The sequence below is a fragment of the Gopherus flavomarginatus genome, chromosome 19 (assembly GCF_025201925.1).
Source record: "Gopherus flavomarginatus isolate rGopFla2 chromosome 19, rGopFla2.mat.asm, whole genome shotgun sequence".
Classification (NCBI taxonomy): domain Eukaryota; kingdom Metazoa; phylum Chordata; order Testudines; family Testudinidae; genus Gopherus; species Gopherus flavomarginatus.
The window spans coordinates 2,994,657-3,012,390 of record NC_066635.1 but is presented as its reverse complement, the minus strand read 5'-3'; the positions used below and the strand labels follow the sequence as shown (position 1 = coordinate 3,012,390).

General features: G+C 48.9%; 1 protein-coding gene across 17 annotated transcripts in view; it reads right to left on the bottom strand.

Moving 5' to 3' along the window:
• The window catches only part of TSPOAP1 (TSPO associated protein 1), a 161,570-nt gene that overhangs the window by 17,988 nt on the left and 125,848 nt on the right, over positions 1-17,734 (bottom strand). For 10 of the 17 annotated variants that reach the window (XR_007770337.1, XR_007770338.1, XM_050928880.1 and 7 more), the window contains 8 exons: positions 10,864-12,021; positions 10,090-10,216; positions 9,759-9,883; positions 9,375-9,543; positions 7,112-7,183; positions 6,628-6,666; positions 1,575-1,678; positions 767-838 (listed from right to left, as the gene is read on the bottom strand). Coding sequence is in view for 15 of the 17 variants with exons in the window: in XM_050928880.1 (XP_050784837.1) it covers positions 767-838; positions 1,575-1,678; positions 6,628-6,666; positions 7,112-7,183; positions 9,375-9,543; positions 9,759-9,883; positions 10,090-10,216; positions 10,864-12,021 (1,866 nt within the window). In the remaining 2 variants the exon portion in view is untranslated. The remainder of the gene's footprint in view (positions 1-766; positions 839-1,574; positions 1,679-6,627; positions 6,667-7,111; positions 7,184-9,374; positions 9,544-9,758; positions 9,884-10,089; positions 10,217-10,863; positions 12,022-17,734) is intronic. The other 7 variants (XM_050928881.1, XM_050928885.1, XM_050928894.1 and 4 more) reach the window with 5 other exon arrangements.

The following is a 17,734-nucleotide window of genomic DNA, read 5'->3' as shown; positions in this document are numbered from 1 at the left end:
TCAGCTTTCTCAACTGCAGGAGCCGTCTCTACCACAGAGAGGGAGCTTAGCTTCCAGGGCACATTCAGTTCTCAGGCTCCCAGTTCAGACCACCCCTCTATGCCATTAGTGCACAGGGGTTTCTTTGGGATGTCCTCTACCTGGGAACCGGATTGAAAGAACCAATTCATTTCACATAAGCCACTATGAAGCCTGTGGACATCACCAGCTTTCAGTCACTGCCAATCTAACTGGATCTGAACCAGGCCCCTGGGCCTCTCCTGAGCCCTCCAGGCTCCCAGCAAACATATCACTTGTGATTAAACCAGGCCATGGTACGTATAAAGGAAACAAGGAACGGAGAGTGAAACAGAAATAGCCGTAACGAAATGACACTTCTTTAATTGCAACTCAGCCTGCAGCAGATGTGGGGTGCTTGCTGAGCACTGCTCATGTGCACAGTACACAGACTCCAGTTTGGCAATAGCTGTATTAGGGTTATGCCAAAAAAGAAACTAGGAGAACAAAAGGGGGGGAGGGCGCTCCCCTCCACCGGGGACTGGAGAGAGAGAGAGAGAGAGAGAATGACTTAAAGGTAAAATGCAGAAAATATACCCCAGCGGGAATGTGTCGGACTGGGATTATGTAAGAAACCAAAGGCTGGAATTCACTGTATTTGGGACAGTCCCTGCTGACAACCCTCCATTTTGTTTCCCAGTCTCTCCTATTCTGACAGTCGATGGGGACAGGCTGCATGTCTCTCCGACTCTCTGGACGCAGTACTTACGTAATAGAATCCATCATCGTCCATGGACCCGAACACTGTGATAACGTCTCCAGCAGTAAATGTCAGCTCAGCCTAAAAGGAGGCACAGTAAGGACGTGGTGAGGAGAGCCCAGCTCTGGGAAGGAAATGGTTAGACACAAACAATGCTCCTGTGACCTGCCTTTCCCAAGCTTCTGCACCTCTTTCCCATTTTCATTTCCATCTTAGAAATTATCTGGGAGAGAAAATATTCCGAGGCTTTGGGATTTGGGTCCTGACTCCCAAGGCCATTGTGACAGGCTTGGGAGAGTCAGACTCCTAGTGAAGGAAGGAGGATCTGTCTGGATGTGAAGATAAAAGGAAACACCAGAAACAGGTCAGCCTCCTGCCCAGAGATGTCTAAGCGCAAGGAACTGTCATGAACGGAGCAACATGAACATTGGCTCACATATAAACAGTGATGCGGCCTCTGTGTGTTTGGGCCCAACGCCTGGGAATGCTCTAGCAAAAGCGTTGCCTACCAATAGCTGTGTTTTACAGGGCCTGATTCCACACTGCAGCTGCGGTCAAAACTGAACTGAATAGATTGAACTTGGGTCTCACACTCCAATCAGAGTAGGGGAAGTCTCTACAGTCAAACACCAGACCTCGCTCTGTGGATAAAGAGAAGACTTCTGTCTCCAAGGCTATTATTCCCAGATGTTCACACGCACTCAGAAAGAGGATGATGCAGGTCAGGCCAAAGGAATCCAGCATAAGAAGGTAAACCAGAGAGAGAGAGAGAGAAAGAGAAGTATGCCTCAAGCAGGAAGCGACTGGTGCTGGTTACCTCCACATCCATATTTGGAGAGCTCTCCCTAGGGTTGTAGTCAAAAGCAGCCACCATGGTCCTAGGTGTGATCAGATCAGCCCCACGGTCCTGCCAGCTGGACCCTGAAGGACACAAAAACAAAACAGACATTCCTGAGACTGAAAATCCAGGATGAAACCCCAGATTGGAACAGTTCCTCTGCTATCCCTGGAGCAGATGCAAGCACTAGGTCTCAATAGGTATCTTAAACGGGGGAAGGACATTTGTAGGGTTCAGATGGGTGGCTGGAAAGGCAACTCAGCTGAACCTGGTGAAAAGGTGCCACCTTTTCTCTCACCTCCCCTACTTCCTCATATATCCAGGATTCCCTCACCAGCTCTCCCTGTCTGTCTCCTGACCTGTCTGTATCTCTCTTCCCCACTGACCTGCTGGTGCTCCCACGAATCACCCAGGCCAGCACCTGCCACTTGCAGCCAGACTGGGGAGTTGGGGAACCATAAAGCCATTTGGCTGGTGCACAGCTCCTGTTCTGCTAATGGCAGAGCACTAGGGAAAGCAGGAGTCAATGAGATGAAGTTGCATGGTAGGGGGATGAGGAGGTGGCGAAGGTCCCGCAGAACCTGCTGGGGAATGCACTGATCCCTCAGCCACCTCCTTCTATGATCAAAGGATTGCTACCTTCCTTGGCTTACACAGCAAATGTGGGGCCCAGTTCGCATTTGCCAAACATGCTGCCACGTACAGCCACTCAGGCTGCAATGCGTAAAAAGGGACACGAGCTAACTGTGACCCCTCTTCCAATTCCTGCTCCTCATCTCCAAAGGGACCTGGCTGAACCAGGCCAGTCAGCCCTTCCAAACACAGACCAACTGCCCCAGTTATCATGACAGTGCACAGCTAATGGCTGAAGCAGTCCTGTGAAAGGACCTCTCTCGGTTGGGTCTAACTGACACCTTTCTCCCCCTTCTGGGATGACATTTTCCAGGGCAAGTCTCTACTCTACGGCATTTCTTTTTGCTGAAAGTTTGAGCCAAAGCAGTTCAGCCCCTCCTAGGAAGAGAGGCAGTAGCAAGGTCCAGCCCCAACTGAGAGAGCCCAGGAACTGAGTTCCTGGTTTGAGGCAGAGAGTTGAAATGTGGCCCCGTTGGCAGGCTGGAAAATGACCTTTCAGAGTCCCACTGAAATCCCATTTGGGTTGGGCCACGTCAGCAGGGCACACAGCACCATCTGCGAATTGCTCGTTGACGTGCAATGGAGCAGTGACAGAGAGGCACAGTCAGGGGCCAGAGAGGGGGCAACTTGCTCCAGAACGTGCCTCCCTGGCAGAGCTCCAAGCTCTGCTTAAGCCTGTCAGTGTGTAAAAGCAGAACTCGGAAGTCCAGGAGGTGCCAACTGTCCAGTCTCCAGCTGTTGGCTGCTGCGCTGTCCCCAGATCCTCATGGATCTACGCCTTCCACTGGCCAGGGCTGTGGTAAGGGAGAGAAGTGGGGGGAGGTGTGGGGAGAGCAGTGTCCTAGGGAGAGGCAGCGGCTCATTCAGGAAAGTGCACACGGAATGCAAGAGGGCTCTGGGGGCATCTCCTAGCCCCTTAACAAGTGTTCAACTTCCCTCCAGCACACGCTCTTGACAGAGAGATTTTAAAATTAACTTTAGATTTTGCAAAGCATCTACGATGGCTTGTACCTACGCACTAAGACAAAAGTTAAACCAAATATTGCTAATGGCCAGACAAGATGGCCTCAAAAGATCATTCATCTCCAGAGAGAACTCACATGACTCCTGTCTAGCAGAAATAACAATCAAACAGCTACAATACTACACCACGGGAAGGGATAGCTCAGTGGTTTGAGCACTGGCCTGCTAAACCCAGGGTTGTGAGTTCAATCCTTTTGGGGCAAAAATCTGTCTGGGGATTGGTCCTGTTTTGAGCAGGGGGTTGGACTAGATGACCTCCTGAGGTCCCTTCCAACCCTGGTATTCTATGATTCTATACACAGAATATTTCATCTTGTGGTATATATCACCCAGCTCCGGTTTTGCAGACTGTGGGTGAAGTCAATGGTTGTATTGCCGTAGACCTCCAATGGGACCAGGAATTCACCCCACAAGAGGAGTGAGTTTCACAGATGGAAGCTCTTCAGTAAGAATACCGAAGTAAGACTTCATCTCTGGGGCCAGACAACAAGAGCATTCCCACTAAAAGTTATGTTGAAATCAGGTGGAGAGGGTGATTTGGTCTAGAGGTTAGTCTGGTCCTAAGCCCCTTTAGGGCTCTCTGGATAAGCGAATACCTTGCATTATACCTGGAAGTGCATGGGAAGCTAGTGCAGACCTTGGTGGCTGGTGTTACGTGCTCACATTTGCTTGTCCCGCTAAACAAATGGATGACCACATTCTGCGTTAGCAGAAGCTTCCGAGTGGTCATCTAGAGCAAATCAAAGTAAAATATATTTCAGCACTCCAGCCTGTAGTAGAGAGAGCGAGCCTGAAGCATGGGCCTGGTGCAAGACCTGGGGCCTGAACCAAAGTCAGCAAGAGTTATGCTCTGAGCTACAGTCAGGCCCTGTCAAAAGATGCTTGCCTGCAAGTCAGTGACTAGCACACAAACTCGGCACCGGTACTGCTAGTATTGATTAAACACACTGAATATGTAAACACACTGCAGCCAGCCAGTGCAAGAACACGACAACAGTGATGAATAGTGATCTTTTGTCTAAAACATTAGAGTAAAGACAAGTGGGGAACAGGGATGTTTTGTCTGAAACATCAGGAGGAAAGTACAAGGGGAGGTAACAAACATATCATGATATGTAAGTTGTTTATCCAAGTCTATCCCTCACTTTAACCCTTCGTCTGGCCTAGGGGGCACTGGTAAGGCACTGAGCTGGTCCATTAGCACAGGCATACGTGTTAAGCGTATCCGTAACCACTGAGCTGGGGCATTAGCGCCGCGCTTCGTCGGCAAAAACCAGACCGAGCGCCTTTGCTACTAACCGGGTCGGGTCATTGGGCAGTTCAGTCGGAGCTTGGTACAGCACGCAGAGAGAACACACACACACACAGAGCCAACAACTGACAACACTGGTGACCCTGACCACTGATCTGGTAAGTAAGTGAGTTGCCCTCTGTAGGAATTGTGATCTAACAGCGCAGAAAACTATGAGTTAGGGAGCAATGGTGCTGAAAGAGGCAGGTCTGATAGCGGGTTCACAAGAGAAGCAGCTGCAGCCTGTGGCCCAGCCGAACATGGCAAAGGGCACTGCAAACACCTATTTTTACCTAGATGCCCAGGCCCAGCAATGGCTCCAATATGATCTCAATAGCTTGGCCCATAAAGACCAATGAGAAGCATACCTCCATCCCCACCCTTCCTCCAGATGTTCCCCCATTCAGCAGTATTTCCCCTGCCTTATCTAAACTGAGCTGAACACATCCAGCTTTCACCAAAGATCTTAGCTTGGCCACTAACTGGGAAAACACGGACCCTGCTGCTTCCAGTATGAAGAAAAATAAATGGAAATCAGGGCCGGAGGGGTAAGGAATTCAAGCAATCTGAATTCTATTCCACTCTCTGCAGCAGATCTCTTGTGTGACCCTGGGCCTCTTCTCTGTGGGCACTTTGTAAAACCAGGATCACACCGCCTGACCTCACAGGGTGTAGTGCCACCCGACATCACACTTGGCACCCATCCATCTCAAAGTATTTTCCAAGGATGGGTAAGTATCATCATCACCATTGTGCCTTTGGTTCCCCATCTGTAGAGAGAGAGGATGAGACTTACCCAAGGCCACCACCCAGCAGGTCTGTGGCAAGCTCAGGAATGGAACCTAGTTCTGCTGACTCCTGGTTCCATGCTCAATTCACTAAACCACTGCTTGTTTCAAGCAGCCCAGAACCTTGCCCTCTAAATGGAAACCACTAACAGGCCTCAATAACAGACTATCTCTTCGTGCTAATTTCCACTAGCTGGGAGTACCAAAGATCCATCTCCATTCTGCGCTGCTCCCAGCACAGCCAAAACCTCCTTCAGGGAAGCCAGATCAAATGCTGCAGGTCCACCAACTCTTGCCTAGGGTGACCAGACAGCAAATGTGAAAAATCAGGACAGAGGGTGGGGGGTAATAGGAGACTATATAAGAAAAAGACCCAAAACCCGGGACTCTCTCTATAAAATCAGGACATCTGGTCACACTCTACTCCTGCCCAACATGCATCCCTGGAACCAGAGAGACTGTCATGGAACTAAGCAATCAGCCCAGTAAGTCATTGGAACTTCCCTCACAGCAAGATGCCCTTCACTTTCTCTAGCTGTGGCACTGTCAGCCCCTGGGATCTATCACAAGGGGGTCCTGATTTCCGACTAGGCACCATGTCATACAAATAAATCATCACCAGATGAGTCAGACATCCTACTACTACTCAGGACAGCCACACTGGCTACCCAAAACTCCCCCAAGGTCCCCCAGCCACTTCCAGATTCCCACTGTGTATCTGAAGGTCCAACAGCCACCGTCCAACCACTATCCGAACAGGAGTGAGACCCTACACACACTGTAACCCCTCTGGCGTCACAACATGCTTTCCAAATGTCATAGGGTGACCATCTCTCCTGCTGCAAGAGCCATTTCTCAAACCTCACCCCTTTGTCCTCATTCCTGTCATCCCTTCGGACCATGCACACCTCCATGACAAGCAGCCCGAGTCCGACTCTTCTCTAGTGAGCCCTAGAAGCCTGCCATTCCCTATGCTCACCTCACCCACCATCCATGTCCCCAGTATCTGCCCTCGGCATACACCGCTCACTGCATAAACAGCCTGTTCCTTCTTGCCACAGCTTAGCTAGGATCTGGGTGAGACTGAACACTCCAAAACCACAAGCTGGTAGCAGGACTCTTCTTACTGGGGTCATGCTGACAAGGTTCCACATAGGGAAGAGAGAGAAACCTGCTCACATGGGATCTTACGAGGAAATCATGCGGCTGCTCCCTGAGATGTGTTGCTGAAAAGCATCTGTCTACTTTTATGGGCCTTTTCCCTGTAGTATCCAAGCATGGAAGGAGCAATTCTCACCTGGATGAAGCTTGTAGTTTTCCTGTTTCTCCAGCTCTGCTGTGGAAGAAAAGATTTAATGAGTCTGTAATTCAGCTTTCAACAATGACAAAAACGGACACCTGACAAACAACAACGAAACGTTCCTCATGAACAGCAAAGACCAAGCCAAGGCTCAACACACACACACACACACCCCCCACAAGCAGATCGTACATCCTGTCCATGCAGCTCAAAGTCTAGGACAATAACAGTGACACTGGAACATCACTGGAGACAGACGACAAGCTCCAGAGACGTAAAGAGCTATCTGCCCTGGAGAACATTTAACACCCAGGGTCCCAGCATGGAGTGATTACAAATGGTGCCAAACTGGAAGGAAAGGGTGCTCTGTCCACTTGCTGCCAGTCTGACCATTTGGAGATCCTGAAAGCAGGTAGTCAAAACTCAACCCAGTTTGCAACCCAAATGCCAAAATCAAACGCAAGCAGCAGGCGTGACAGACCTTTCTTGGCACGTCTGGGTTTCGGAGGAGGGACGGTGAGGCGGCGTGGAGGTGGAGCAAATGTACCATTTCCTTAATAAAATCCAAGAAAAAACGCAAATAGACAAAAGAACAGTAAGACAGCAAATGAAAGTGAAAAGCTTCTTGGAGAGTGAGCAAGCAACACAGCAGCATGAAGAAACTTCCACTGGGAAGCAGACTCTGCAATTTAAATATTATATACACAGGGACTCACATACTGTACAACCCACACACAGATACATGGTTTGTTATATATATGCTCATCAAGAATGCAACAGAGCATGTCCTGCCTGTCCATCCCTCCCTGCCTGTGACTGCACATCACCTTTCAGGAATATCAGAGAAACAGTAAAAACAAACCCTAACAGAAGCAAATTTAAGGCTGCGCTTCTCAAACAAGTCACCCACATTAACCCTGCCCTTACAGAAACACAGTTCCCTTATTCCCATTCTGCAGACAGATGAATGAAAAAGATCAGGATGGGAGACTGGGAGAGAAGAGGGGATTTCAGAGGCTGGCAGGGGAGATCAGGGTCCTTCTCTCCCTTCTCCTGAGGCTCTGCAGTGAGGAAGATCCCCAGTGAGCCAGGGGAGGAGGCGGTTCACCAGCCAGGCCCTCATGTGAGGCTCTCAAGGGGAAATTCTATTTTGTGCTGACAAGGTTCCCTACTGACAGGGTGATGCTCTGAGCTCAATCTCTGCAGAGAAGAGGAACCGATGGTTTTGGTAAGTGCGAGCATCAGGCTCCTGCAGTCCCTATGCTCTCAACCAATGATCCACAGTGATTCAAATTTAAGAACTAGTAACTTTTGAAATTACATGTTAGCCTTCGTCATTGGACACTGGATCTCAGCCTGGGGAGACAGGGAAACATGCTTCCTCTCTTGCCTCATCTCCACTGTCAACTACAACGTGGCAAAAGCACTGGGCAGACAGAGTCTGGTTAACTGCTCTGTCATTTGGGTGTGAACTTGGGAGCCCTTTGTGCACGCCACTCCATATTTGGTAGGAAAGTTCTATCCCAGCCTTAGATCAAACCTTCCAGTGCTGCTGTCCACCCATGGCACTCAGAATATCCGGGATTCACTTGGAGCAGCCAGGGTGTCCGGAGAGCCTGCAAGACATGCCAGTGCTTAGATGGCAATATTCTCCCTGGAACTCTGGCTGCTGGCAGGCGCCATGCCCACAATTCCCACCCAGGTTCAGCTGAGATCTTGCAGTTCACTAAGACCCCTGGTGGCTGTGATAACAAAGAGGGATTCTTGTCCTTCTCAGGCTCAGCTTCATGCATGTGAGATGCAGGAGGCAGAAGGACATCTGCTGTGCATAGAGCACTAAGGCCCCATGCTTCAGACACTCGCTGGCACGGACCAGGAGCCCAAGTGCCACCACCGTTTGGCTTCTCTAGGGCCACGTATGTGTACTTCACACTTCGTTACAATCTATGCAACAAGGCCGAGTTAAAGCAGCGTGGTTAATTGTAAAACTCAGCTCTTTCTCTCTCTTCCCCTCATTCTCTCCCTCCCATCAGTCTCCCTCCTCTCAGAGTTCCCTCATCACTATTCTCCTCTCAGCCCTGGCTTTCTTCCTCACCTCCACCCACCCGTCTCCTCCTCCTTCCCTATCTACACACTATGTTCTCCTAAAAGTAGTGCCTCCCCTGCCCAAGGGCTGGTCAGCTGCAGACCATGAGGCGCCCACGATGGGCTGAAGCTGAGGCACTGCTCTGCTCCCTCCTGCTGCTCCCTGCCATGTTCTTCTCATGTACTTCAACAAGGAGCAGACCCTACTTCAACTCCTCACTGCAGAGCAGCTGGCCCAGGAAAAGGAACTCCAGGGTTAGCTCTCACAAAGCACACACGTCATTCAAACCGATCCAGAGACAGCATCCTCCCCACGTGCCACTCCCTTGCATGTCCACACTCAATGCTGCATGTGGGAGGCGGCTTGGAACAATGCTGCAGTTTGGAAGGGCAGGTTTTGAACTGAGATACTACAGCAGTTAGAGCCTCAGGCCAGGTTACTCAGCTCACGTGCAGAGCCCTTGCTGCTCGCTATTGCAACAGCAGGGGTTCTGGGGGCTGATGCTCCTGAGGGTGGCCACAAGAACCCCCTTGGCAGGTGCAGTTGGCATGCAGCTGCAGTGCAGTGCATGACAGCAGTGCTGAGCTTCCTGAATGGCAGGAAAGAAACGCATTGTCCACATGCAGAAACCGAGCAGCGTGGGAGAGAGGTACAGTACCTATGCTTTCCACCGATGTGGCAGCAGGAATGTAACCTTGCTTTAACAGCTCCTTCCTCACTTCCTCACTCTCCACCTGCACTTCGGACACCATGTTACAAGGGATGTACCCTGCCCTTCCTGCACATTCACCTCTGTAAAACCCATCAGCGTCTTTGTCGCCACACACCTAGAAGAGGAGAAACAGCATCTGCATCAGTTCACACTAGGGAGCGTGAGCCATGTAATGAAAGCAGGGATGCTCTGCAGGCAAAGCAGTTTAAGGAAGGTAACGACAGCCTGTTCAACTGAATTCTGCATCCAAACGTCCCAGGCATCTGTGGCCGGGACGTGGCAGCTTAGCAGCAACACTGAAGAGAAGACCTCATGTAGCACTGCTCTTACCTTCAGAATCTGCCCCTCCTTAAATGGGAGCTCTTCTTCAGCCGCATCAGGGTTAGGTGACATAGAAATGGGGTCATAGTCAAAAAGGGCCACAAATATCCTCACTGAGTTGTCTGAATCTGTGCCTGCAAGCAAGGGAAATGAGGTTAGCACCGCATTCCAGGGAGGTCATACCTCCAAATCTACATGTTTTCAGGATAGAAGTTACCGGCTTCTCTTTCAACATTTCACAACAGATTTCTCTCGCTCCATCCCTCCGTCTGTCTCTCTCTCCCTGTGCTATGCTCCGTTTCCGATGGAAAATAGTCTCAAGGAAAGCTGACAAGCTCACCTGAACCGGAGATGGAAGATTTCAAGATTCGGCTTCTTCTCAAGGTCTTGTTCCCTTTTCGGGTTGGAGTCTGCCAAGCTGGTGAGCCAAGTAACTCCTGTAACCTCAGATCTTCATTATCAGAAGCCTGCAACAGAAACCACTGGAGAGTTACTAATGGCTGTGCTTTGAACTCTGAATTAGCATGGACTCAGCTCCACCCCTGACCAGCGACACTAAGCACACCACAAAAAGCAATGCATTCAAATGCAATATTCCTCTTTTGGGACACTCCAGAGATGAGAATTACGTGGCACTGTGGAAAACTGAAGCAAGTCAACAAGGACAGGTGCTTTTCTTGGAGGCCAGTAACAGCTCCATTGTGGTTGAGAGGAGGGGTGGAAGGACACATCAAGGAAAAGCAGAAATGATCACAGATCATCATGAATTTACTAGGAATTTTCACTAAGGTCCCAAGGTCTTTGAACTTGGACAGCATCTTGGCCTAAGGAGGAGGACCCAGTTGAGAAAAGGAATACTGCATCCATGATTCTTAGCAGCAGAGCAATGATTCTTCTCTGACTTTCCACAGTACAAGCATAAGCAGAGAATACAAGAAAAGCCTCAGAGCAGCACAGATCTACAAGCTCTAAAAGCTCTCCCAGACATACCGCTGGAGAGTCCGTTTCTGTACAGCACTAGACAAAGCAGCACACAGGCAAGCTGGGGACATGGGGCAGGGGAGGAAACTATTATCACTACAAGCTGCTTCAAAACCAGAAGAGGAAATGTCACCCAGACCCTTGCGTGCAACGCAGCACCATGTATCCCCTTCCAAGGGCGCTCTGGCATCCTCCTCCAGCCAGCTGGACTATCCTCTTGTTCCCAGCCTTGCTCCTCTGAGCTGCCTTCACTCCTCAGTGCCTCCTTCTCTGGGCAAGGTAACTGTGGGTGGTGGCCTGGAGACCCAGCCCACTTCATTCCCTCCTCTTCCCCAAACTCTTGTTTCGTCAGCGGGGTGCTCTCATCAGAGTGGGCAGACTCAGACTGACTGGAGCAATCACTCCACCCTTCACAGCCAGTCTGGGACCCTTCCACACTGCCATCTGGCCATTCACTGCTCCCGGGGCTGGAAGGGAAGGTCAGATCCTGATCTTCCTCGGAGTCATATTCAATATTGATCTCGAGGCTCCTTGTGTTGAAGCAGTGGGCTGTCAATGCAGCCGGGTCTGCTAGGTCTGAAGGCATTAACTTTCTGTGGGATTTTCTAAAGGTGCCTGGTCTTGCATGACCACAGATTTCTGACCCACTCTTGCCACTAGCACTGCTTACGACATTCAGGTTCTCCCTGAGACTATGGGCTCTGTACAAGCTGCCTCCTGTCAGGCTGCAGGTGTTCAGCAGGCGACTACACTGCTCTTTGACATCACTCCGTTTCTTCCTGCTCACCTCAGGCAGATCATGGGCCCTTTCTTGAGAATTACCTCCTTTCTTTCTGCCCCACTGGGGGCTTGTGCCTGCAGTGGGCTTCATTCTACTCTCCTGGTAACTCCAGTTACAGCTACCCCTCTTCTGAGTCCAGCTCAGCTCCAGATAGGCAGGATTCTCATCGTCAGAGTCTTCTCTGGTCTTCTGAAGGATAAGAGCCTCTTGGGGAGCCTGCATGGGAAGATTTTGGTAGGTGTCATTACCACCTGTGTTTGGAAATGCCTGAGGGACACTTATGGGATGGGATGTCCCCTTCCTTTCTGCATGGTATGGATCTCTCTCCAGGGAGCAGTGTGGGGATTCTCTCTTCTCCACATGTACACACTTTTCTTCCTCCTCCTCTTCATCCTCTTCCTCTGTCACTTCGGGAATGCTAAACAACTTCTTGCTGCAGTTCTGCTGATGTGAGAGCTCCAGAAGCCTCTCCAGAATTTCCTCATCGCTATCGGTGTCGCAAGGCTCCAGCTGCAGCCCAGCCCCCAAGATAAGGCACAAAGGGGATAAGCAGAGAGAAAGAGGAAATAAACATTAACAAAGAAAGAAGGCTACTGATGCTGCCTCACAGTGTTTGAAACAGGACAATCCAATGTCAGGACGAGGACAGCACACTGTGACGGAGAGCAATTGCAGTCTGCAGAGAAGCACAGGTAGGAAGCAATGGAGGAGATGGCTCTTCGTGCTAAAGAAAACAATTAGACAACCTAGTGATGCAATGAGACAGCAAGAAAGGCCACTGGGTGGGACGGTCTTCCCCTGCCAAATCTGCACAGATGTGTCTGCGTCTGCAGCACCTTCGACTGCATCCTCTGGATGCCACAGAGGCACTCAGCTACATGAGGAAACTGGCTGGGCTGGGGTCAGGCATGCTTTCTCCGGGGCCATCCTGTGTACACAGGAATCAGCAATTCACTCCATCCATAGGGAAAAGTCAGACTGCTCCTCATATGCTGGCCCCTGCCTCCTCCCCACCAGCTTTCCTGCATCCTTCTCCCTGCAGAGGAGTAGAAAGAAGGAATGCCTGTGCAACCAGAGCAACTGAGGGCAGGGGCTGCTCCTCTGAGAAGCCTGTTGCCTTTGTCACTCACAATGGTCCTATAGCAGCTGATTTGTACATGCAGCCTGCCTGCAAACCCAGGTGAACATACAACACTCCCTTAGCCAGAAGAGGCAATTGCTTTCCTTACATCATGGCTGCCCAGAGGAGGGCAAGTGGGACAATTTGCCCCAGGCCCAGCGGCGGTCCGGGTCTTCGGCTGGCATTTCGATGGCGGGGGGGGCCCTTCAGTGCTGCCAAAGACGTGGAATGACTGAAGGGCCCCCCGTCACCAAAATGCCCCGTGAGCCCTGGCCCACCAGTCGTCCGGGTCTTTGGCGGCATTTTGGCAGCGGGGGGCCCTTCAGTTGCTCCGGGTCTTATGCGGCATTTTGGCAGCAGGAGGTCCTTCAGTGCTGCAAAAGATGCGGAACAATTGAAGGGCCCCCCGACGCCGAAGACCTGGATCGCCGCCGGGTGAGTACAAGCGCCGCAGCGCCCCTGCTTTGCCCCAGGCCCCCTGAATCCTCTGGGAGGCCCTGCCTTACATTAAACTGAAATGGATACACTTGGTCCTACAGAGCTGTGTTCCATTCAGACACATATTGAAAGACATTCACATTAAACTGGTTATGCAAATGGTTGGTGAAATGTTGCATTGCTTGTAATAAAGCTGGGTTTTAACCACGGATGCTAAGGGTGGGTTATGTCTTGCCTTTTACTATTTTAGTAACAAAAAAAAATGTTCACTGGTACTAGGGGTTCATTTGCAAATAGCTTATAACGGATTACTCAACAATTAACACATTCTATAAGCATGATCTAGATATGAGCACTCTGTGGTATGGATAGTTATAGAGACCACAATAGAAGGTGTTCTAGATGGATCTAAACAACCTATGGACCAGTTGGACTCCGTAACAACTGATCAACCATTTATCAAAACAGGAAATGCACCGTCACCCAGCCCCAGAAACTGGTTCTCCTTACGTGGCTCCCAGTGGGCTGGTTCCATCATGGCTCAGATGACAGTGATTCCTTGTAGGAGCTATGGCTTGACCCCAGCTGGCAGGAATGGCTGCGTGTTAGGAGAAGTCCAGCAGCCACAAGCCACAGGTGGCTGATTAGCTAATAAGAGAGAAAGTGCCTGTGCTTCCCCCAGCACGCTCAATGTGATCAATGTGCTGTGCAGCGGCCTGGGCTGTCTGTTGGTCATCTGCAAAAGGGCCATGCCTTTTATGCCACAAGGGCCATGCCTTTTATGCCACAAGGTGTGATTGCTGCCTCACTGCCCCTTGGCTGAGTCTCAGCTTCTCTCTGTTGTTAGAGTAACTCAAGCCTCCAGCCAAATGAGAAACTCCCCCCCTCTGGCATAAATAAAAATCCCCAAACAAACCTGAAGTCCCCAGTCCCTCCCCTTGGTGCAAATACCTTCCCCATCTGATTTCAGCAGGACCTTTATTTCTCAGTTCTTGGCGTATCTGTATACTACCTCCAGGCAGCACCACAGATTCATAGAGCTGAAGGCCAGAAGGACCTACGATAACTTCCTGCACATCACAGGCCATTAATGTTCACCCAGTTACCTCTGTGTTTGCCCATAACTTGTGTTTGACTAAATCTTCCAGGAAGGCATCCTGCCTAGATCTGAAGACATTAACAGGTGAAGAATCCACTACTTCCCTTGGGAGTTTGTGCCAATGATTAATCACTCTCATGGCTAGAAATCTGTTTCAGCGTCCAGACATTGGTTCTTGTTCTGTCTTTCTCCACTGGATTAAAGAGCCCTTTCACACCTGGAAGGAATGGATACACTGTGACTCAGGGTACATCTACACTACCCGACGGATTGGCGGATAGTGATCGATTGGAGATTGATTTATCTTGTCTACACTAGACACGATAAAATCGATCCCCAATCGCTCTGCCGTCGACTCCAGAACTCCACCACGGCAAGAGGTGGAAGCGGAGTCGACAGGGGAGCGGCAGCGGTCGACTCACTGCCGTCCTCACAGCCAGGTAAATCAACCTAAAATATGCTGACTTCGACTACACTATTCGCCTAGCTGAAGCTGCGTAGCTGAAGGTGAAGACACCTCCCCCAGTGTAGACCAGGGCTCTGTCACCTCTCAGTCTTCTTTGGGATAAACTCAACAGATGGCGCTCTTTACGTCTCTCATTGTAAGGCATTTTTGCCAGCCCTCGACTCATTTTTGTGGTTCTTTTCCACACCTCTCCAATTTCTCAACATCCTTTTTAAAAGGTGGACATCAGGACTGCACACACTATTCCAGTATTGTCTCAGCAGTGTCATATACAGCGGTAAAATACCCCCCTGCTCCTGCTCCCTATTTCTCTGTTTATACATCTGTGGGTCCCATCAGCCCGTTTTCCCACAGCACTGCACTGGGAGCTCATGCTGAGTTGCTTCTCCACTATGAGCCCTAAATCCTTCTCAGATTCACTGCTTTCCAGGATACAATCCCCCATCTGTACATCTGGCCCACATTCCTTCTTCCTACATGTATGGCCTCGCATTTGGCTGTATTAATACGCATTCTGTTTGAAATAACCCAGTTTCCCAAGCAATCCAGATCGCTGTGTGTGACTGTCCTGTTCTAATCGTTATTAATCACTGCACCAATCTTTGTGTCATCTACAAATGTTATCAGCAGTGACTAATATTTACTTCCAAATCATTGAGGAAAATGCTGAACAGCATCAGGCCTAGTATTGGTTGCTTCAGGATCCAACTAGAAATATGCCCATTTGATAATGATTTCCCATTGACAACTACTCTTTGAGATTTGTCATTTAGCCAGTTCTTAGTCCCTTTAACATGTGTTCTGTTGCCACTGTATAATGCAAAATTTTTAATCAGAATAGCGCTGAATATTAATCAGAACTAAGTCAAATGCCTTACAAAAGTCTAAGTATATTAAATCTATGCCAAGTATCGGAGGGGAAGCCGTGTTTGTCTGGATCTGTAAAAGCAGCAAAGAATCCTGTGGCACCTTATAGACTAACAGACGTTTTGGAGCATGAGCTTTCTTGGGTGAATACCCACTTCGTCAGATGCATGCCGTTACTTTTATCAACCAAACTTGTATTCTCAGCAAAGAATAAAATCAGGTTTGTTTGACATAAGCTATTTTCCATGTTTATTGGTAATAATTTTATTCCTACCCTGAATTCTTTTTTTTATTGAGTTCTGTATCAGCTTTGCCATTGTTTTGCCCAAGATTCATGGCAGGTTAACCAGCCTATAGTTCCCACAGTCTCCTTTGAATATTGGCTCAACATTAGCACTCTTCCAGTCTTCTGGATTTTCCCCAGTATTCCAAGATTTATTTAAAATTAACATTAGCAGGTCAAAGATCTCCTCAGCCAACTCTTTTAGGACTCTTGGGTGCACGTTCTCTGGGCTTGCTGATTTTAAAGTGTTTATACTGAGTAGGTGTTGTTGAACATTTTCATTAGTTACTAATGGACTGGAAAGTACTTCATCACCATCATGTGATATAATCACATCATCCTGCTTCTTTTCAAAACCAGAACACAAAATGTATTTAACTTCTGCTTTTTCTGCCTTATTATTGACAATTTGCCATCTCCATCTCATAGTGGGCCTATATTATTGCTAGGATTTCTTTTGTTCCCAATATATTTTAAAAACACCTTTTATTGTCAGCCCTGTCAACAATGGAGTTTTCCCTGATGTCTTTAAGATTCCCTTATCAATTTTCTACTCTTCATAACTTCTAATTTATATTGATTGCTCTCTCTTTCTCCTTAATTTCTATTTGTTATATGTTGCTTTTTTTTATCTCTAACTGCTGTCTTCACTTTTCCACTGAACCAGGATGTGCTTTTAGCCAAAGTTGTCATCTTTCATGATTATGGAATCATGGCTTTTTGGCCATCAAATAAACTCTTCTTAAACACTCCCCATTTTCATTCAATTTTTTCTGTCTAAATTTTTCCTCTGAATCAATTTCACTCAATTCCCTCAGCTTTGGGAAAATAACTCTTCTGAAACGAGAGAGAGAGAGAGAGAGTGTATACAAATATATATAAATATATAAAAACTGGCTGGGACTGTCCTCTGTTTAAATATTTAATGTAATTCGTTCATGATCAGTGGTTGCTAGGCAACCAGCAACTTTCAGTCCAGTGATTAATTTATCTTTATCAGACATAGTGCACTCCAAAACAGAAGGAGTATTCTGAATCAGAGCAATAAAGAGGTGCAGGAGCAATCTAGAGGCCAAATTATTTTTTATCTCAATCGGTTGGAGGCAAAGTAGAAATCAGTTAAGTGGAGAATAATCAGAAGTAAATCAGAGTTACTTGTTTTAGCAGGAAGAAGTTACTCACCTTGTGCAGTAACAATGGTTCTTTGGGACGTGTCCCCCTATGGGCGCTTTACTGTAGGTGTGTCTGTGCCCCCGTGCTGCTGATTGGAGAATTTCAATAGCAGTGTGTCCTGCCCGCACAGCTCCCCATTTGCCATGAGGTTAGCCAGTGTGTGCGGGCATTCAGTTCCTTCTCTATCACAGAGTCAACTACTGAAACTCCGAAATAGAGGGGAGGAGGATGGGATGTGGAGCACCCACACGGACACACATCTCAAAGGACCATCGTTACTGCACGAGGTAAGTAACTTCTTCTCTGAGTAGTGTCCCTGTGGGTGCTCCACTGTAGGTGACTCCTGAGCAGTACCCACTGTGACAGACCCAGGCCAGTGGCGTACAGGAGTCTGGTAGAGGGCAAATATACTGGTCACTGGATGGGTAGTTTTCTGTTCCCTGAGTGACCAGAGCAGGGGCTGCACTAGAGTAATCAGGCACCTGCTAGAACCAATTAAGGCAGACAGGCTGATTAGAACACCTGCAGCCAATCAAAGAGGGCTAATCAGGGCACATGGGTTTAAAAAGGAGCTCACTCCACTCAGGCAGGGAGGAGCCAGAGGAGAGGAAGTGTGTGTGAGGAGCTAGGAGCAAGAGGCACAAGAAGCTGAGAGTGAGAGGGTGTTCTGCTGGAGGACTAAGGAGTACAAGCGTTATCAGACACCAGAGGAAGGTCCTGTGGTGAGGATAAAGAAGGTGTTTGGAGGCAGCCATGGGGAAGTAGCCCAGGGAGTTG